The sequence below is a fragment of the Cotesia glomerata genome, linkage group LG1 (assembly GCF_020080835.1).
Source record: "Cotesia glomerata isolate CgM1 linkage group LG1, MPM_Cglom_v2.3, whole genome shotgun sequence".
Lineage (NCBI taxonomy): Eukaryota > Metazoa > Arthropoda > Insecta > Hymenoptera > Braconidae > Cotesia > Cotesia glomerata.
Genome location: NC_058158.1, coordinates 6,046,179 through 6,068,975, shown reverse-complemented (window position 1 = coordinate 6,068,975; position 22,797 = coordinate 6,046,179). Strand labels below are relative to the sequence as shown.

The window sequence follows — 22,797 nt, the reverse complement described above, 5'->3', positions numbered from 1 at the left end:
AAATAATAATTCCTATTTTATTGCTTACATAAATATAAAGCCGACAATAAAATTACATAAAAAATTTCTAACTGTTCTATTGCTCACTTATAAATATTGTATGATGTTGATGATGAATTGCTAAAAATGTAATTTATCTACTGAAAAAATTAAAAAAATTATTCGATCTTAGTAGAGCGGTAAGGTTACTTTTGTGAGCTATTAAATTGTTGGCTTTGTATTTATTGAAGCAGCTTATCTAAAAAATTTAGTGAATACAATTTGAAGCGCTTATTGTAATTTTTACTCTTCAATAAACTTCAATTTTATAAATTTGTAGTAGCGGACTAATAAAATAAAATATTTTAATTTTGATAATTTAAGTAGGTAACTGATCGTTAGTTAACTGATTGAAATTAAATAATAAATTAAATTTTTTAAGATAAAAAATCCTTAATTAAATGTTAAGATAAATGTATAATTATGGTTATCTATAAAATATTATTATTACGTGGACTTTATTATATAAAGGGCTAATGCTAAAATGTACACAAGATAAGTTATTAAAAATGTTCATCATTGCATTTTAAAAAATTATAATAATCACACATTAACTGTATCATTTCTTCCATCAATTTTTTTCTAACAAAATTAACAATGATTCGGAGTAATAATTATCCATTTTATATTTCATTAAATAATAAAATTGTTAATCATTGCTTTCTCTTTAAATTATTCAAAGTTTTCCGTATTATTCACTAATAATAATTCATTTAATTAAATACCTCTAGTGCCGCGTTTTCTAAATAAACCATTTTATGAAATATAAAAGTCCATTACATCCGAATCAAAATGTTGGCATCGATGAACTTCCAAAAAAAAATTTTTCACTACTTCTTACATTTTTATTAAATATTTTGTTGTTGTTTAAATTATTTATTCATAAGCACCACTGATAATTGGTGCTTTACAAAATTCTTCAACCTCTTACACTGGACACGCTTCATTCATTTTTATTTTTTAAATATTTTTTTCATTAATCTTACTCTCTTATTAAGAGATCCACGATCATGGCGTATCACGGTAAAATTTATTATTATATTTGCGATTAAAAAACGCCGCTAGTAAGTAAGACGTGCAATGTAAAAAATCCTTATCACAAATTCTTTTTTTTTTTTTCTATTACCAAGGATTTTTCTAGCGCGGGTTCTTCAATAAAAGTTCAATTAACGCTTAACAATTTAAAAAATAATGATGTGTAATAATTACTTTTGTTTAAATTGAGCTCACAAGTTCCTTCACAGCTACAATGTAATAAAAGATTTATTTTATTTTAATAAATAATTTAATAATTTTTATTTTACTGGCTAAACATGTTTCATTATTTTAAAATTATATTTGTTCATTATTGTCCGATGTTTAATTTAAATAAATAAATGACAAAATAAATAACAATTATGTTTAAAATTTACTTTTAAATAATTGTTGAAGTGAAGGACACCACGAACAAAATAATTGTCAATAAAGTCCCATTAATTTAAAAAAAATTACTTAGTTTGATTCTGATATATATATTATTAATAATTGATATAAAATGCCATTAGCTTGGCGTGGTTGAGCGGCAAACGCGACATGGCAGTAACGTCAAGTAGTATTTATTTTATTAAAAATTAATTATTAATTATATGCATACTAATAATAATATCAGTAATAAAAGGGATAACTACATAAAAAATGTCAATAAATTATTGAAAACGCAAAAAAGAGTTGATTTATTATGATTCATAATTATTTGTTTTAAAAAGTGATTGAACATTTAATTTTGAACAATGTAAAATTAATTAATTAATAATAATTATTACCATTATAAATACAACTGATATTTATAATTAATTAATTATGTATAATATTATATACCAGTGAGCCTTCGTCACATTTTGCCGTTCAGCCACGAATATTTAAATCAACAATTAATTTAAATTATTATTTTATTTTCAGTTTCACACACCGTCAAAACGAGCTAAGATGCAAATAATAAATTTAAAACTAAAAACGAGTACAGGTGACATATTTATTATTTATCTTTTCTTTTTATCAAGAGTAATAATTAATAATTAATAATAGTAATAATAATGAAACAAAACGGAATAGGTATTGAAGTAATATTATTTATAGAGCCCAGTCTTACAAAAAAGTAACCGCATTGTTCCCAGGGACGGGTAACGCTCAGTATCGAATATTATAATTTTAAAAAACTAACAACCGATGTGATGTTACCAATTCGTAGTCACTGAGAAAGTAGGTAGTTATTAATAATATTATTATCAATAATTACAATTAATTAATTAATATTTATATATAAGCACATATTCATTGAAAATTAAACTAATTCAAATACAAATCCTACTTTCACACCTATAGTTTTAGTTTTGTTGTTTTATTTTATTATGAAAAATCAAAGCGGACATTTATTTTTTTTATCTTTCTTTTTTTTTTTTTTTTTTTTTTCAAATTATTTAGATTGTATTTTAAACGTGTTTAGTGTAAGTGTAGCCACCTTGTAAAGTGCCTCGAGTAGCCTAGTGTTGTCCCGTTTTAAAAACGAAAAAAAAAAAAATGTATAAATAAAAATAACTCGCAGGCTAATATATTGACCAGAATGTGATGAGATAAATTATTTTAGCGTGGATAATCACGTGGTTGCTTTGAAGATTATTAATTAACATTACTTATTTTTTTTTTTTTTATTTTTATTGATTTTTTATGACCTGAGCGTATGCGTCTGCGAGCATTAATTGCGGCACAACTTATAAAATTACCATTATCGTCATCATCATAATTGTAACGAGCGATTGCTAGTTTTAATCGGTGCTGAACGAGATAAGTGGCATTAGGCTGAGGGCTGCTCGTTGGTGGTGGTGTTTATTTTTTTTTTTATTTTTGTTTGTTGTTGCTGTTTTTTTTTTTTTTTTTTTTCATTGAAATCAACAGAAATTGACGCATCACATGGCATACTTGCGCGTCCATTCACGTGCCAATTCGTTGTATTTCTCTCGATCAGTTTTGTATATCCTCGCTATTTCTGGGACCAACGGGTCATCGGGATTTGGATCGCACAGCAGAGAGCATATTGATAGTAAGACTGTAAATAATTTTTTATTGATTAGTATATTTAATTTATAGTATGAATAATTATTGTAAATTTCGTTTATAAAATACCTTTTGAAATAGTAAGTGCTGGAGACCACTGCGATCTCAAAATATCCAAGCAAATACTACCGTTACTGTTTATATTTGGATGATAAATTCTGGTCGTGAATGCTACCTATTATGTCAATAATAAATAATTAGTATAAATAGTATTATTTAATTAATATTTTTAAAGTAAACAAAAATATAAGGTAAAAGACCCAGTTATTGACACTAGCCTAGTTGATCGACACTTGTAATTTTATTCTAATTAAAAAAATAAAATGTCCTTAAAAAACCAATTATCTTAAAATTTATAATCAAAAAATTATATTTTTTAATTTGTTAGAGTCGATTTATTTTATTTAATTAAAATAAAACTGCAAGTGTCAATAACTGGGTCTTTTACCTTACGGGCTTGTATTATTTACCTTAGGTGGTTTGAATGGATAATCTGTGGGAAAGTGAATTGTAAGAAAAAATACACCTCCTTGATACGGACTGTCAGGCTATAAAACACGATTTAATTTGATTAATATCAACTATTTTAAATAATTAAAAGATTATTTGATTTTGCAAAAATTTATTTAAAAATAAAAATTATAACTTATACTTACTGGTCCCATTATAGTCGCCTGCCAGTGGAATACTGTAACAAAAATAAAAAAATGTGATTTAAATAAATTATACATTTAATCGATTTTCCTAAAAAAATATTTATTATTGAGCTTTTTCCTGTAATGGCGTTCATGTCCTTAAACTTTATGTAATTTATATTAAAATAAATTTTATTCAGTCAAGTTCATTTCGATAAGCCTAACACATAAGTTGGCTTATTTAATCCTAATTATAATTTGCACAATACTTCATTGTTTATTTTAATTACTTTTTTCATTATGTTGATCTTAAACAATAAAATTGCTGGAAAAATTTATTTTTAGATAAGCAGAGTTGTTGAAGCAATTAAAATTCTTTTCTATAATTTTCCAAGTCATTGAATCTGAACTTAAATAAATTTCTAAGTAATTCCATAAGACCGTCGTGTAAATTTTAACTTTAAATTTGTATTAAGTTAAGAAGACCGGTGTTAAATTCTGAATCATCAAAAGTCCAAAATTCTAAGCATATTATTTCTCAAAATTAGTTTTTAGAATGATTATACTTTATAAAATTTGTAAGTATAAAATTAAAATACATTAAATAATAAATGAAAAAAAAATTAAGTCTTACAATCTTCTCCTACAGGGCCAGCGGAGCATTGTGCAGGTGGATCTCTTCCAAGATCTTGAAGTTCCTGTAACAAAAAAAAAATAAATCAGCAACAGATCCAATGCATGGCTAGTTTACTGAACTAAAACCAATTCCAAGCGTCTTAAAATTAAACTATCCAAAAATACTCTCCTATCAATATCTATTGGTCAATATTTACGACAAACAATAGTAAAAATAATCTTGACAGATTATTAATTACGCTTCTAATTATTGTACTCCGTCTTTAGCGATAAAATTTCTATTTAATGTTATAAACCATCAGTTTAACTACATACAAAAACACCCTAATAGACCTTCAGTCTCCATTGTTATAGTTTATTCTGATAACCTGGTAATGATTTACATTTACAAATAAAATAACAATAAATATAAATATTAAAGCGTATTATTGCACAACAAAATGACAGTGCACCTATATGCTATCGTTGACATCAAGCCCAGATGACTAATAATTCCTAACCTGTTTCATGATCAATTACACTTAATAATTAATTACTCAACCCTTCAATTATTACCTATTGATATTTATAATTGTTTTTTAATTAGTTTCTTATTAAGATTCTTTATAGATAATTAAATTAATTTTTGTACATCATCTGTACATTCCATGAATCCATGTATTATATATATATACATACAAATATATGTATTGTACATACATATATGTCTATATGAGTATATATATAGATATAATGTGCGCTTTTACGTTGCTTCCGGTAATTTGTTAAGTTGGGCATTAAAAAAAATGTTTTTGACAATTTTTTATTGTCCTTAAAAAAATAAATTAATTATTCTGTAAATAATAATCATAATTATCTAAAAAAAAAATAACAATTAAATAAATTATTGGTTGGCGAAACAGAAAAATATTTCAGTTGAATAAAAAAAATTTTTATAATTTATTTATTTATAACGTACGCTAATGAGGAATATATATAGTTATAAATATATGTCGATATATATGTATAGCTAGATACATACATACATACATACATACATATATATATATATATATATATATATATATATATATATATATATATATATATATATATATATATATATATATATATATATGTATGTGGCGAAAAAGGACGTAGTGAGTAAGTGAATGAGGGACGATTTTTAATGCCTAGCTTTCATTGCTCCAATTGTAACCCCGTTGGGCGTTATGACTGAATATTAACGCGAGAATGATTATTTACAATGATGTTTATTATTTAATAAGACAATTAAATGTTAACGTACCTTATTAATTCGTTTTAAAGCCATCTGATGAAGTGTGTGTTGATATTTAACTGGCCGAAAAACCAGACAACGAAACCCGCTAGCAAAAGATCTTTGATTAGGATCGCAAGATGGCTGACTTCTAAATGTCGATGTACTACGTGAGTCAGAACTTTGGTTTTAAAAAAAAAATATTCACTGAGATGATAAATTTTAGTTTCACAGCGCGTTTTTTTTATTATTTTTACGGAGATTAGTTTTATTTTAGCACTTTAGTGGTTTTGTTTTATGGATAGCGATTCGGCAACTCGGTAATTTGTAATTTTTGTTTCGGGTGAGTGTATTTGTATTGTTGAGAGGCGAATAAATGCCGCGACCGTGGCGCTACAAATTTCCTATTATCGACTTCTTCCTCGGGGATTTGGGGAGATGTAGTTCTGTGGTTTGGTAACAGATGGCGATGCGTGTTTAAATTTTCCCGCGAATTTTTTAATTTATTAATCTGACAATAATAATAAAGTTAGCCGAAATTTTTAATTTTTTTATTTTTCTTAATTTATTAAATTATAGCTAAAAAATATTTTTAAAAAATTGCACTTATAGTTTTTAAACTTTTGAACAAATGAAAAAATTTGTTTGTAATAATTTTTTAATAAAAAAAAATCATAAAAATTTTTAGATGTCGGCTAACTTTATTTTCATAATTTAACATGTCAAATGCAACAATACTAAAGTTAGCCGACGTTTTTAACTTTTTAATTTTTTTTTTTTTCATTTATTAAATAAGAACTAAAAAATATTTTTTTAAAATTGCACTTATAGTTTTTAAAGTTTTTTACGAATGAAATTTTTTATTTTATTTTTTTTTTTGTAACAATTTTTTCAATAAAAAAAATTCTAAAAGTTTTTAGATGTCAGCTAACTTAATTTTCATTCAAATGCATGATACTGAAATTAGCTAACATCTGACAATTTTTTAAATTCTTATAAGAAAATAATTATAATAGAAAAAATATTTTTCAACATTTTTTTAATTTCTACATGTGAAATTTTTTAATTTAATTTAATTAATTAAATTTTTTTCTTAATAATTTAATTGTTAAAAAATTGTAAGATGTAAATACTTAATATTTATTTGTATAATATAAATAATTACTCAAATAAATAATATTAATATAATATTCTAATAAATATTTAATGATAATTATAATCGTAATTTTGTAAATTTAAAAAAAAAAAAAAAAAGAAAAAAAAAAAAATCATCAAATACTTGCTAATTTCAGTTTGATTTAATTTTTTAAAACTTTATTGATAATGTTTATTTATAACCTTAAAAAACTGAATAATAATAAATAAAATTGTATCAAAATGTCAAGTAAAATTTTTTTGATATAAAAATTAAGATGAAGAAAAAAAAATTCAAATTATTTTTGAGTGAATTAAAATTCTAAAATTGATAAAATATGAAAAATAAAACAGTTATAAAAATATATTTAGATTAAAATAAAAATGAATTTAATAATTTTAAAATGAGTTACTCATCTTCAGGATCAATTTTGCAATTAACTACGTGGAAAAGGTTGAAAAAGTTTTTATTTTCATCAATAATAATGTACTACGTAATTGGAAACCCGCGTAAGACGAGTATCAATACGCGGACGGACTACGGTGGATATCGTTTGTCTGAAAGGATAAATAATAATCGAGTACGGGAAAAGTGTAACAAGAAACGACAAACCTTCGTCCACAAACCAGAAGAAGAAGTATGGCATGAGCCTTATATGAGTACCCTCTCGCATGAGTACTCGGATGTTTCATTAAAATGTGATTCGAAAGTCGAGTTGCCTTGGAAAGATATCGCACTGCCGCTTAATTCCGTGAAAATTCGTCGACTAGTTGAGATTCCTGCTGAGGATCACCAGAATTCGAGAGTGATTGATAGTAATAATAATAATAATGATATTTCCAATGAAGATGGTAATGTCGCGGAGAAAAAGGAATCTTCGGGAAGGATGGAGTTGCCTTGGAATGATTTATTGATTGATGACGTTGTCGTCGAGATTAAAAAGTCACCGGAGTCATTGGCTGTTTGCAATTCTTCTTTGGAGATACCTTGGGATAAAATAGCTCTGGAGAGTCCAATTCGCATAAATCCGTTACCCGAACCTGAAAAATGTATCAAAGAAGACATTGAAATTCCCTGGGACGATATTATGCTCCCCAGTAATATCATTATTAAATCCAAGAGACGAAAACATCCGTCATCTGGCATCTCCAGGCGTCACAAAGTCGAAACAGTCGATTGTAGGACACTGGACTCGTGCTGCGATCCTCGTTGTGTTAGAGATAAAAAAATTCAAAAGCTGGGTAAATTAAATGCCTGACAGAATTTTAATGCTGGTACCCGCTTTAATAATAATGATAATTACTATAAATTTATATATTTTTATTTACAGCGGAACGGAAATATTGATACTGGTATAACGGAATGCAATTCAAGAGCAATCAAAAATATCCATCGTAAAATTAATAAATTAGTTTGAATATTAGATTTGATTGTTATTTTTATTATATAATAAATTTACTGAAATCGATCTCATCAAAAATTCCATGCATGACAAATCCAACAATTTGCATCGAATTATTACGATGCGAAAAACAGAAAGCTGAATATAAGTTCATCTGCTTTTTTTTTTTTTTTTTTTTTTTAATAAATAGAATATAAATAATCAGTATTTTGTTTTGTTAAATTTTTTTTTGATTCCCATGTTTCCGAGAACATTTATTATGGAAAGATAATAAAATATCAAATAACATTTTGGTTATACATATACACAAAATTATTAAAGTAGTACCGATAAAAATATTAGCACAATAAATGCATATGAATAATAAGAATTGCTTCAGAAATAAGTCGAATTTTATTATATTCATTTATGAGCATTTTACAGATAAACATAAAAAGTTTAATTAAATCGAACGAAATATAAGTTATAAAAATTATCGATAAATATTGCAATAGGTTTCACTTAAAAATTCATCAGTGTAATTATTTAATTTCTAAATAAATTCTCATTTTCTTCGTGATAAATATGTTATTAGTTCGAAGAATATATGCATGTAATCATTCAAAACCACAGGTATTTAATTATAAACACGGGTAAGATTTCACTGATTGAATTTTTAGAGAGTACGTAAAAGTATTTCAATCACTCTCGCTATTTATTATGAAAACATATTATTTTATTGTAAGTACTTAATTGTTGCTTGTCATTAATCAAAAGTATTTTCAATTACAAACGAGTATCTATATTCATAATTCACATTTGATTAATTTAAAAAATTCATCAATTTTATTTTCTTTTGTAATTAAGAACCGTAATTAAAATATTACTAATGCAAACTTATTTATTTTTATCAGTGAAAATTAAATTAGCCGACATCTGAAAATTTTTAGAATTTTTTTTATTGAAACAATTATTACAAAAAAAAATAAAAAAAAATTTCATTCGTAAAAAACTTGAAAAACTGTAAGTGCAATTTTTAAAAAATATTTTTTTGTTCTAATTTAATTGAAAAAAAAATTAAAAACGTCGGCTAACTAGTATTATTTTTTTTTCAAAATAAATAATTGAATAAAATTCTTAAAAAATCAACAGATATTTGATAATTATAAATTTTTTAAATAAATAAATTATTTTTAAAAAATTCCACGTTTGAAAATTTAAAAATATAATTAAAGAAAAATGTTATTTTATTAGTAAACTTTTTTTTTTAAAAAAATCAAAAATTATCCAAATATCAGAATAATTTTATTTTGATAATTATTTCATCAATAATTTAAAAAACCAAAAGATAATAAAGTAGAGCGATATTACTGACGCAGCAGAAAACTAGTTTGAAAAAGTGCCGCGAGAGTGACTGGCGTAAACATGAGCGCCATCGTTTGAAGTGTAAGCGAGAACTGACATCAGGAGGCAGTAAGCATTCGCCATCAGACGCGGATGGAGTGTTGACTTTAAACTCGTATTAAAATACGAGTCAGGTGTATCAGTGTGAGTGTGTTATATATAATAGCAAAAAGACAAAGTGAAAATGGCGTAGCTCCGTCTCTTCTTATTGCAACACTATTATTTAATTCAATCGATCGTAATGACTTGTTAATATTATAAAAACCGGTTTCATGTACACGAATCCGGCCATTTTTTACACTTATTTATACGCAATCGCCGTAACACTGTGATGACATTTTAACAGACGGATTCTGGCTTTAAATATATATAACTAATATATATTTTACACAGATACCTATATATTATTCTACTTGTCCAATCTAAGGAGGAGTCTAGTTAGCTGTCACTTGTATTTCGGAGTATTTTTATTCTTAAAAATTTACGAGCAACCAACCATTTTATTTTATTATACTTTATCGTGGTATCACAACAATAATAACAATAACAATCAATTCCCTCGTCATCGTCGTCACAATAATTAATCGACAACAATAAATGACGTTACTGTAATTATGTATATTTATTGCGTTACATACATACGTGTTATAATAACGACAAGGATATTAACTATTTTTTTCTGAGGTGATATAAATAATTTAACAAGTGCTACTGTAAATTAATTAAAAATTAAAGACAGTGAGTGAGATGTCATAAGTAATGCTCCAAAAGTAAAGTAAGTGGTGAAAAAAAAATATATCCTCGTCCTCGTGACAGCTTATGACGGCCACCCTGACCACAGATATCACAAGATGGCACCACCAGGATTTTGACATTTCATATCATATAATTAAATGTACCAATTTAATTTACAAGCATCAAAACCAAAACGAACATCTGAATCCAACATTGGAAATTATATTCCCAAGGATTTTATTGACAGAGTTTATTGTCATTATCGATGTAAAAATATTTATCTTGATTTATTTGGTTTGTTTGTTTCGCCTCAGGGTTACTCCTGGTGTATTAGGAGCAGAGAATTAAACGTAACTCGTACTCCATACGCACATCCGGTGAGTACTCCTTTTATTAATTTGGTATATTTAATATTTAAGTCGGTAAATAAATTTATTATTCTGTGTTTACTTAGGTGTCTGGTAAGTACGCGTGTGCGTGCGTTTTTTTATTTAAAGAAATTGATTCTATTGAACGATTAGAAAGTTTATATTCACGGCCTTCTGACAACTATTTTTCAACCGGCTGTATAAATCCATTGTTTTCCTTACACGATTACCCGTACGTTGATTCATTTTCCTCTAGGCTACTATAGTCTTTTTTATTAGCATTATTATCATCATTTTTATTATTATTATTACTATTATTGTGTGTGTGGTTATTGATGAAATCATCAAGGGAACCCTTCGAATAAATTACCTTCAAGTGTAGGTAGTACTTTAATTATGTTTGTCATGTTTTCGTTTTATTCTACTCGTTTTTTGTTTAAAAAAAAACTTTAAACTTGGGTGAGACAAGAAACTTTAGTGGAAATGATTAAAATTGAGAGATTTATAAATAATTAAATTTAAAATTAAATTATTATCTTAAGTGTAGACAAATTCTTTGTCATAATATCACGTAATGTGAGGCCTTGTTAACTTTATTGCTGTTCAGTAGTTTAATAATCAATTATAGCAAGTGTGTGATATGAACAAAGTTCGCTTGATTCGAGCACAGGTTGTGTAATTTTTATTTTACATAACTTCATAGACCATCGACTTGTAATCGTTTATTTAAATTGACAGCTTCTGGATTTTTATCACTTTAATACGAGTTTATTTTACGGTTCATTTTATAATTATCTTTAGTATCCGTGACGGAAATTTATAGACACATAACTTGTTCAAATTATTCATTAGAAATGTTTTTTATCAATAAATTTAGGGCTATAGGGGTTTCTTTATTGTTTAGTACTTTAGTTGAAATATGTAGCGCTCTATATTTTGGAGAGGAAAATTCTTTAGTGGCTTTGTGACTTTGATTTTATTGAGAGAGTTTTTCACAGAAGTTTAATAGAATAATATTAGGATATTTTACTTTTAGATTTATTGACCCTAAAATTTAAATTTTGCACTTTTTTTGAGTTTTTTTTAATTAATCTACTAAGAAGTAATAATAATAAAATAAGAATAAAATTTAAAATTTATCAAATACACTGATAGAAGGATTTGTTTATAGTTAAAAATAATTATTATTATTTAATAAATAAATATCAGATTTATCAAATACAAACAAATCATTTTAAATACTAAGAAATATTTGTTTAATACTAAAAATTGGTCTTTAATAAATGATTTGTAAAATATTAAAAAATATTTTTAACTACAAACAAATCCTTCTATCAGTGTAGAGATATAGATATTGAATAGGATAAACAAAAAAATAACTGCGTGAAGTATGCTCATGAATAATTAAAAAAATGACATTGGCAACAAAATTTTAGTAAACTAAAAACGTAAAAATAAAAATATTATAGAAATAAAAATTTAAATAACAAAAAAAATGTCTGAAAATAACAATTTCGATGATGAAATCATTGACGTCTCGAGTGATCCAGTTCCCAGTACCTCGATGTCAATAAACGAAGAATCTCTTTATTACCCGGTTAATGAAAAAATAAAAACTGGCTTCGGTAGAATGGTTTGTTAATTATCAATTATTTATTTTAAATACAACTCATACATTTTTTATGTAAGTCAATTGTCTTTAATAAGAATGAGTATGAATTGTAGACAATGAATAATTACAATATAAGCTACTATAAATTATAATTTATTTTAAAATAAGAATAAGATTGTTAATTATTTTAAAATTGCACGGAGTAATAAATAGATCAGGCCAAGTCTGCCGAACATTGGCAATCATTTGAAACGTCTAATGAGATTTAAAAGCCAGCGAGAAGTAAATAGCACCGCGGATAATGAGAGGTCCGAAGTAGTCGAAGTAATGGAAGTCGAAGATCAAGATGAAGACGAAGACGAACATCTGAATGTAGGCGTAGGTACAGAACCTGAAACTGCAATTTATAATCAAACAGTAGCCACTGATTTAAATGATTCGTTCCAATCTTCAAACTTGGCTTCCGGTTTTACGATCGGTAATTTTCTCATCCTATTAAAATTTCTTTAGTCGGATAAAAAACGTGACCTTTGACTTTCCTTTTTTCTGAATCCTCAGACCATCATCCATCACTGTCCATTTTTCTGGACAACAATCAAGTCAGCTCAAGCTCCTCTGCTCAAATGGAAATTTCAATTAGGCCCTCTAATTTATTTCAATATTATTCTAATTCTTTACCATTGGCCTCATCATCTTTCTTTACAAGTAATCAATCAATCATATTTAAGTGCATATTATTTATCAATCAATAGTATTTTGACCTTTTTGAGAACCTGAAAATTAATATTAATCGTTTTTATTCATCTTTAGATTTTTTAATGATACTAAAAATATTCAATTATTCAAAAATATTGTTAATGATTAATTAATCAAAATTAAGAAGGTCCAATTGCTGTTTAATAGAAAAACTTTTATAACAAAAAAAATTAATTTTATTTCTCAATTAAATTTCATAATTATCGTTTAAAATTGAACTTTTCATCACTGGTGCCTCAATTTTAATCAGTTAATTAAATTACTGGATATTTCTCATCTTCAGTTAAATATTGTACAGCATTTGAGCCCTCAATATCCCTCCCAAATAACCGGTAGATCAAATACTATTGATTGATTATAGATAACGAAAACTAATAACAAAATTATATAATACATGAATGCAGATGATTTACCAGCAGAGAGTGACTTGACAATATCAACACTGTATTATCCAAATGAAGTTAATCCATTAATGATATCACAGAGTCTAAATACCAGCTCCCATGTCGTGTACGATATGACATTAGCAAACATAATTAATGAGGAAGGTGCAATTGTCGCGAGAAATCCTCTAGAGTTCGCAGCAACCTTGGACATTTTTGCTGGGTATGTCAAGGGCTTAATATCCGTGTCATAATTCTACGCTTATAACATAATTATAACTTATAATTATAACTCTTATTTTTATTTTTTTTTCCACCATCGCTTGTGTGTGAGCCATGTACGGGGTAATGACACACTTCCACAGCAGTATCGGTATCGATTGAATCCATTGTACCGGATGTCAGTAGATTGGATAGGCCTGTTCTAATTCATTCTATCTCAAGTGCATTAAGGTCGATTGTATGCATAGCAACCCTCGTGCTCGCGTTGTATATTTATTTATACACCACATACTACACACGTACTATTATAGACACATCTGTGTACTTGAATTGGTAGTTACTTAATTAAATCTCTGGCTCTTGAGTTATCTCTCGATTATTCGCATTAATGGCTTGTTGGTTAGATCAGATTGATTGTTATTTTAATGATCACTTTAAAGGATTAATTATCGCGATGTATAAGTTAATGGTATGCACGTGACTAAGCTTTGTCTTTTGTTATTTAATTATTGATTAGTTAATGTGTCAATTCCAATCTTTACATTAATGTAAACTAACTTTACTTTTCAATATTCATTATCATTAATTACTAAATTACTCAATTACATTATTTAATTATTTTCATTTTATTTTTAGAGATGAAAGTAGTCATAGAATAGCTCATGAACCACGAAGAGTTCCTTTAATTGTTTCTAATAATAATAATCATGTTTCTTCTTTAAATGTCGGTAATAGTTTATCTTCTGGGTGAGTTTATTATTGATCATTTTATTTTTTATAATTATTAATTTAAAGATGTTCATGTACATTAATAAATCTTTCATCATTTTTTTCAATTTAATTAACAATATTAAGTAGATCATATCATCGAACTTTTTATGATGCTCATTTTATTTTACTTCATATAAGCCTAATTATCTTCATTGAAAAAAAAGTTTTAGTTATTAAATAATAAACTTAATTAATTCTGATTTATGTTTAAGCTTAAGAACGTCTTTAAATAAATTAAATGTTTAATTTTTATAAAAAATTCGAAACTTTAAAAAAATTTTTTTTTTGTAAAACAATAGGCCTGTATTAAAAGAAAAGTGATCCAATTTCTTCGAGACCTTAACCGGATGTTACCTAAAATGAATTTACGACATTTTGAAATCACGAGTAATAGTAATAGTGTTTTATAGTTATGACTATTATAGCAAGCATTTCTCTTCGATTTAACCTTATTCTATAGTATATAGCGATATAGCATATCTAGTGTCTTTTTCTCTTCTCACCTTACCATTAATCTTACAGACTTACCTTACACACACGACATAAACCATACATAAACCAAGTCACCTTTACTTGTCGCAGGTATAGTTCTATACTTACATTACACTGTATAACTATATATACGTAAAAATTTTTATTTTATCCGGCGGTCGCTTCAACGAGACAAGACGCACCGAGTAAGACCGTCGATGTGGTTACCTTCGGTAAGCCCCGGTCGCGTGGTGACTCGGCTGAAAAAAAAATCGGTAACGGTATCACCTTGCGGTCGGTTTACATTCGCTATATGCGGCGACACGCACGACAACTCGATTCAAATCATTCTCAAGCCAGCCCGTTTCAATTGTTTACGGCTGACGAACGGAAGATCGTCAATAATGATATTTATATAGCATATAATAAAAATAATAGTAATAATAAAATTTGAATCTTTAAGATAACTTAAAGCTCATACATTCAAATCAGCCACATATTAAAATTTATTCGTGTATATTACGCTCACGCGAATGAATTGTTAAACCTCACAATTGATAAAACATAAAATAAAACTCGCCGTATTTATTTATTTATTTATCTGTATTTATGTTTTATTAGTAATTACGGTAAAATGAGGCTTTAGTATCTCTCTGAGTTGTAATAATTTATCAAGCAAAATTGTACGTGTAGTACCCCACAGCACGTCACACATTTACCCACCAAACATGACTCATATACCGTTTTATGATTGTTATTATCATTATCGTCAATAATTTATTTTTTATACGGGTGTATTGATCGTATACGTACTAATATATATAAATATAATAACGAGTGTTTAGTTGTATGTACGTACTTGCGGGTTCTTGTTGGAATTTAGAGCGAAAGGAATATTAGTATACGTAATGTTATGTTTAGTTACTTATTAACGTGTTTTTAGAATAATTGATTTTCATTTTTACGCTTCGAGTAATATAATCCTTTCTCTAGTTAACACGCGCTAACGATTAATAATGTTTATTAATTTACACCTAAAACTCATTGAAAAAAAAAAATCATTCATTATTTCAAAGATTGATTACGTTCGATAAAAAAATAAAAATGACTAACTTGCAAAAGATTGTGGCTAAAAATAACCATTGAATAATATAATATATCCGGTTATTTAAAAATCCACTTACAATTTATTAAATACGTGTTTATATCGGTATATATGTCAGTGTAATGCAGCATAAATAAAATTTGAAGAAGTGCAGTTGTTAGTAAGATACGTAAAAAGGAGCAATAAATATAAAACTGAAGATAAAAAAGTCCAAATAAAAATGAGGGACAAGTCTCGACTTGGTCGACTCTCAACTCTTGCTCGGGTTGTCCGAGACACTACTACCTTACTATCTTTCCAACTATTATAAATACACAGGATTGAGTATATAGAATTCACATATACATATGTGCATTCATATATGTATGTATTTACACGTGCAATGCCCTCAGGTTGTAACAACACTCGGTCGTGACTCACTAGTATTTATTCAGGTACGGATTTTGCACAACGTGTCTACATGCGATAACCGCATATAATGCACGCAATTGGTCTACATTAGCTATAAATCATCAACACTTCATTACCAAATCATATCGACATTAAGCCTGTCCACCGTTTATACACTGATGAAAAAAATTAACTTGACTCAAGAGCCAAAATCTTGAACCAAGAATACCATTTTAAAGAAAAATGATTTTCTTCAGTCAAGAGAATAAATTCTTGAGTCAAGAAATTATTCTTGATTTAAGTAAATTTTTGTCTCAAGAATTTGTTTTTCTTGACTCAAGAAAATCATTTTCTTCAAAATGGAATTCTTGATTTAAGATTTTGACTCTTGAGTCAAGTTAATGTTTTTATCAGTGTACCCATTTCATAAACAAGTACACAAATTGTTATTCAAATTCTAAGTTGTTTCGGGTTTCGACTAGAGTTACGTATCAAATTTAATTAAAATTATATTTATTATTATTTTTATGACCAATAATAATTTTTTTAAATGAGCAGGAAATTAACGTAAAGTAAAATAAAGGCTACAAAAGTAAATTAGTTTTAAAAATGTATAGTCAATAGAAGAAGTAAAGCGATGAGTTTAAAAGTTAGTGTACCTGGTACGAGATATGGATTGGAGTTTATTCGATTTTAAAACCAGGTAGATATACAGGTCTAGTCTGCATGTGTAAGTCTTTACCTGGTTATACTCTGTCTTCTCTTTGTTTCACGTGGTTGATGGGTACGAAACGACTGTCTAGCGTGCCGATAAAGTGAATAGCTCGAAAATTTTTTTACTTTATTTATCTTCTCTGTAGTTTCGTGACCTTTAGTGATGAAAAAAATTATTTCTTTAAATTAGGCGAAGTACGATGGTACCGATTGAAATCCGATATTAGACCACTGAAATGTAGTTCAATATTAACTTTTATTTAAATCCTAAATGGTGATTTCAATTAATATTTCCGAGTTTTCCCGTCAGGTTTCACGGATGTAATTTATCCGATAATTTCGGAAATTTTATTTTATCTAATCAGATATTGAAGCTTCAGGCGTATCAATATTTTATGAAAATTAATCACGTGTTGTATTGATTGAATATTTAATGAAATATATCTTTTGAAAATATTATTTCGTGTTGATTTATAAATGAATTTTATCATTTAATCTTGTGTACGCTGCTCACTCGGTTAAAAAATTTTAACTGATATAATACTTTCAATTTAAATCTAAGAGAATTATATTTTCGGTTGGTAAATAGAGTTCAGTAAAAAAGAACTCAAAAAATACACTATTAAGAAGTTTATAAAAAAATAATTAATTAAATTAAATGCAAACGTGCAAAGGCACAAATAATTGCCCTTGAAATTAAAATTTTTGCATTACAAGTGTTAATTATTTTAATTATGAGTCATTTCATTTGAAAATTCTGAACATTAATCATTCAATTACCAATTTCAGAAGTTCAGATAACTAGTGGCCAAAATAAATAAATAATATCTTGGGATAAGTGTTCAGAAATATGCTTAAGTTGATAAGCTACCTGGTACAAAGATTAAATCGCGTTTCAACTCAAAACTGCTTTTAGAGGTCCTGGTGATTATCAGCTAGGATAAATAACTTGCGTTATATCCTAACGCATTTATCTAAGCTTTTGATCTGACTAAATACTGGAATTTTTGATAAGATAGCTCAAAAGTCGTTCGGAACGATAAAATGGTTCTGTACCGAAAATAGCTTTGGGATGCAACCTTCACAGTTCTGAGAGCATTAAAACGATTTTCTAGTGACCTTACACCGAGAAAGTGTGTAATTTATCTTACAATGAGTAGTTTGAGTGATAAAATACCAAAAATGCGATGGTATTTCTTACTATTACTCTTATGAATGGTTAAAATATTTCAAACAGAAATCTTTAAAGTAAAGTTTATTCTTTTCGTGCATTATTCCAGTGCCTTTGATATATAATCAGTAATAATTTGTAATAATTAGCAACTAGAAAGGTTCCAGTTCTCTTCAAAACCTTTCTAATGCCTCACATAAGATCTCCCGTAAAAATTCTGTGACAAAATTCTTCTTAAAATAAATCATGTATAATATTTCATAAGTATACTTGTCACACTAAAAAGTTACAAATGTACACTCAAAAACTTTCATCAATTGATGATAGACAAATAAAAAATATAAATAGTGATTTTTCGAATTATTTGTATATTTATAAAATATAAATACTTGTCATTGAGAGTAGTGACTTGTTAAAAGGCCTTATTTATATTAATTTTTCAGTACGTAAGTCATTCTATTGTCTTTTCCCTCAAGTCTTTAGACTCCTCTTAGCGATGAATCACGCAAGCAACGGGCTGTACTAGAGATATTTCTCAATGCATTCCATAAACAGCCGGTTAGATTATTTTATATTTAGAATTTTCTTGCTTTTTTCAAAATCATTCTTTTTATTTTACTGTTTATTATCGGCACGGACAGTTTTTGTTAAACTAAAGATTTTTGCAGTCTGACCCAGAAAGATATATAAATCTTTCCACTTTTGATTACGAGACTGAACGAGTAACTCAATATAATCCCCGTAAAGCTGCCCTAAACAACAGAAGCTATCGTGTTAAGTAAACATCAATTCGACTAGCAGATTCAGTGGCAAATGAGCGTGTTCATGGTTGTTCTTGCACTTGGAATTTTCTTAGCCGATTACTTTTTTTTTAATTTTTTTATTCGACTTACCAACACTATTGCTATCATGATCGCTAGCTCTCGTGACTGATATTAATCATCACGCGTGTCTTTTGAGTCGTACACTTAACATGGAATGCGTGATCTCTTGATCACTTATTATAATTAATGTGCATTAATAATGCTAATCGAATCTGCAGACTGATAAATTATAATTGTTTTACAATTATTACTACAAATCAATACGTCTATCTTCAATTAAACTATTATTATTATTATTATTATTTTTATCAATACATATGTTTTATTTTAATCTATTTAATGTGTAAATACTATTTACAGATGCGTGCGTGTCTTTTATATAAATTCTTTGGCTGGATGCACGCGAGTACGCACTCACAGCCTTCACTAATTATTCTAGAAAGCAAGAGTTGGGTTTTGTTGTATGACGAGACGTCGACTTTTGTAAATTATTGCGGCATTATTTATTTTTTATCAAAGCTAAGTATTTTTTGTTAGTCTAGGAAAATTAAAACGAGACGTTTTCATTAAAAAAATGTTTTTTAAAAATTTTACTTTAAAATTGGAGAATTGAAAGCCGAATTTCATGGCCTTATTTATAATTGACCCTAACACATATATATATAAAACATAAATATATAATTTTTTCATCCTTCCGGCAGTAATAATTTCAAGGTCTCTCATGTAAAAAAAAGACAAGAACCTTCGAGCACGTAGTTAGGTTAATACGCGAATTTTCCGGTATTTCGGCGCGACTAATGAGCAACACTTGTTTCTTAGAAATAGAAAAAATTTTATGACTGAGGATTTTTAGTAAACAAACAAAGGGCTGAGAGAAAAAGATATAGATCAATTATATACCGGCCTTGGAGAATTATTTTTTTTTTAACAAAAATTACACAACAAAACTATACACATAAAATAATAAGATGATGGATAGTTATGGTTATAAATCTTGAATTACATCAGAGATTTTTTATAAAAATTAACAATAAAAATATCACCTTAAAAAATTTAAGATTTATTATTAATGATAATTTATTTATTTGCTATCATTCTTTGAAAATTAGGAGTGAGAGCAGTAGTGAAAGTGTAATAATCAGTGAATTCGGTGAAACAAATTCTTTGATGCGTCGCCGGAGGCATGAAGTACGACAATTGTATGACGTTGCAATGAGACGAAATGTAAGGAAACCGTTTCTTTTTTATAATGATGAGCCGTCTATTTATTAACGACAAAAAAACTGTCCGAGAGTACAATTCAAAGGCCACGAAGTGAATGTAAATAGATGTATAAATTTTAAACAAGGCTCACTTTTATACAGAAAAAATAAAAAGTGAAAATAATAATAAAGATGTCGATTAAATTTTTAATGATTTTATCTCGTCAATTATCGTTGTCAAATAAATCAATTGTTCGTACAAAAATTAGAGACTTTTGCAATTATTTAATGTGTATGTATTGTGTTGATTATAAAAATCCGCGTGTTGCGAAAAATTAACAATAATGTTTCCTTCCTCAGCTGTTTATTCTCTTCCCAGGATACTAAACACGGAAGCCATGCTTTAGTTCCTCTAAGTTGGGTTTATTTTTTGTTTTTCTCATCATCTTTTTATAGAATAATTAAATCTGCGTATTATATGAATTTTTTCACTGAGAAACAACAGTAAAAGGTGATGCAACTGTTTTTTGGTGACATATGCAATTTATTATCTTGTTTTTAGTTCATTTTGGAAATGATTCAATAATTAACCCGAAGGCTCAGACACTGAACAATTTTTTGATTTTTAAAAAAAAATATGAAATATGTGATATGATATCTAATTTATTTGCTTGGAAAATTAAATACTAACAAGGTATTAATTCGATCATTTCAGCATTATAATAAGTACATTCTTGTTAATTAGTTTTAATGATCAATGCGCATTATTGGTCGCGGCAGGTCGAGCACGTGTTAAGAAATAAAGAAATTCCAGCGGAAACAAGTTAATTATTACTCTCGAGAAATTGAGAAATAAAAATTGAAAATTATTTTCAACGATAGATAACATCGGGAATTTTTTTTCATCGCAATTCGTAATATTTAGTAATATGATTATGCTGTACAGTTTTTAATAATTATTATTTCATCATGAACAACCATTCACGGTGCTTATGTGTATGCATATATATGATATATATGTATATCGGATGCATTTTCTAATTTATTTTAATTAAATACGCGTATCTCATGCGTTACAAAAAATTCAGCCTTCTAAGTACAAAACTGTATACATTTTTTATCACTATAAGTATGTTATATTTGAACAAAATATAATTATATATTTTAAATGTAAATTAAATAAATATATTATTCAACAGAAAAAGATAAAAAAATCTTATTGTCAAGGTTGAAAATTAATTTAAATTATACACAATACTTTTAATAGAAAATTCAAAGACTTTTGAATTATTGAAATTCATTGTTCACGTTTTTATTTTTTAACTTCCTTAAAATATGTTCTTTAAAGAAAAATTTACTTGTATTAGTTATAGTTTCAGTTTTAATTTTGATGACAATTATTTCCAAGCATAAATAAAAAAGTTTCTTTATTTTTATTATTTATAATTTACAATGATAAACAGTAACTTTTTTTACAACGTACTCATAATTAATAAATATGACACGTATCTAAATCAAGGAATGACGATGGTTAGACGGTACGTGCATTGTGCGAGGCGTTAGAAAGCGAGTTACGTTGTTATTGCTGAGAAACGTGTGTTATTCGCATTAAAACGCATATAATAATATTCCAGCATCGATGAATGACCGATAATTTCCCGCCTTTATCCTTTCTCCATCTGTTCTAAGTAATGTTAAAAAGACCTCATGTTAAAATTGCATATATTTATAACGTATATATTGCACATAGTAGATACTTGTTGTTTCTCGTTAATAGCTTGATTATAAAAAAAAATTCCTTTATGCTTCGCGTTAATACTCTTAGCACAAAATGCGATATCCCTTGCCATTATTTTAATTACATACTTTTCAGATAATCATCAAATTTATTTATTGCAATTATGATTCTCTCTGTAAAAGGCATGTGAAGTCATCTTGAACGGTGAGAAAGTACCAAGAAATATTTCTGAAAAATTATATTTTACTTCTAAAAAGAATGACCCTCTTTTTTCATTTTTTCACTGAATAAAAATTTTTTCATAGAATATATTTCAATTAAAAAAATTCTAATTTGGACTTGAACTCATCTGAAGTTCAAATTTACGGATGAATGAATTATTTTTGTTGCAGTATGTAATTAAAGATTTAATTTACTCGTATGTGAATATATTTTTATGAAATGATAAAATTTTTTACCGCTAAACTAGTGACCTAAATATATAAAATAAAAACTAAAAAATTACATAATTAGTTTCACAATCCATTTATGTAAAAGTTGCCATTTTTTCCTGGCAATAACACCAACAAACTACCGTAGTATTTGTAAATAACGATAATAATGGACAATTAAGCGTATCTCAATTAAACTCGACGGCAACTAGTCCATTAAAGTTAGGCGTGAAATGTCATTGAACATAAAATAAGTATCTATGCAACATAATATAAGTAAAGTAAGTGAATTATGCGTAGGTGAGTCTCCATTGTTTTCCAGAGAG

The 22,797-nt window shown here is 27.1% G+C and overlaps 4 protein-coding genes across 7 annotated transcripts in view; 3 read left to right on the top strand and 1 right to left on the bottom strand.

The window, feature by feature from the left end:
• Positions 1-899: 899 nt before the first annotated feature.
• On the bottom strand, positions 900-6,034 carry LOC123275132 (ubiquitin-conjugating enzyme E2-17 kDa). Its single transcript, XM_044743055.1, has 6 exons — positions 5,689-6,034; positions 4,399-4,462; positions 3,786-3,817; positions 3,600-3,677; positions 3,199-3,304; positions 900-3,121 (listed from the first exon to the last, which is right to left on the bottom strand). Exons 1-6 carry the CDS (start codon positions 5,710-5,712, stop codon positions 2,982-2,984), a joined length of 444 nt encoding a protein of 147 aa, XP_044598990.1. The 5' UTR covers positions 5,713-6,034; the 3' UTR covers positions 900-2,981.
• A 1,126-nt stretch (positions 6,035-7,160) lies between these two features.
• On the top strand, positions 7,161-8,216 carry LOC123275131. The gene is made up of 2 exons (XM_044743054.1): positions 7,161-8,034; positions 8,124-8,216. The coding sequence occupies exons 1-2, from the start codon at positions 7,197-7,199 to the stop codon at positions 8,138-8,140; spliced, it is 855 nt and encodes a 284-aa protein (XP_044598989.1). The 5' UTR covers positions 7,161-7,196; the 3' UTR covers positions 8,141-8,216.
• Positions 8,217-9,630: 1,414 nt separating this feature from the next.
• The window catches only part of LOC123275129 (myotubularin-related protein DDB_G0290005), a 65,710-nt gene continuing 52,543 nt past the window's right edge, over positions 9,631-22,797 (top strand). For 2 of the 4 annotated variants that reach the window (XM_044743053.1, XM_044743051.1), the window contains exon 1: positions 10,643-10,690. Coding sequence is in view for 1 of the 4 variants with exons in the window: in XM_044743050.1 (XP_044598985.1) it covers positions 10,472-10,690 (219 nt within the window). In the remaining 3 variants the exon portion in view is untranslated. Of the gene's footprint in view, positions 10,691-22,797 lie in introns of all 4 variants that reach the window. The other 2 variants (XM_044743050.1, XM_044743052.1) reach the window with 2 other exon arrangements.
• Positions 12,129-20,899, top strand: LOC123275133. Its single transcript, XM_044743057.1, has 6 exons — positions 12,129-12,314; positions 12,507-12,771; positions 12,852-12,998; positions 13,454-13,655; positions 14,291-14,401; positions 20,210-20,899. Exons 1-6 carry the CDS (start codon positions 12,177-12,179, stop codon positions 20,370-20,372), a joined length of 1,026 nt encoding a protein of 341 aa, XP_044598992.1. The 5' UTR covers positions 12,129-12,176; the 3' UTR covers positions 20,373-20,899.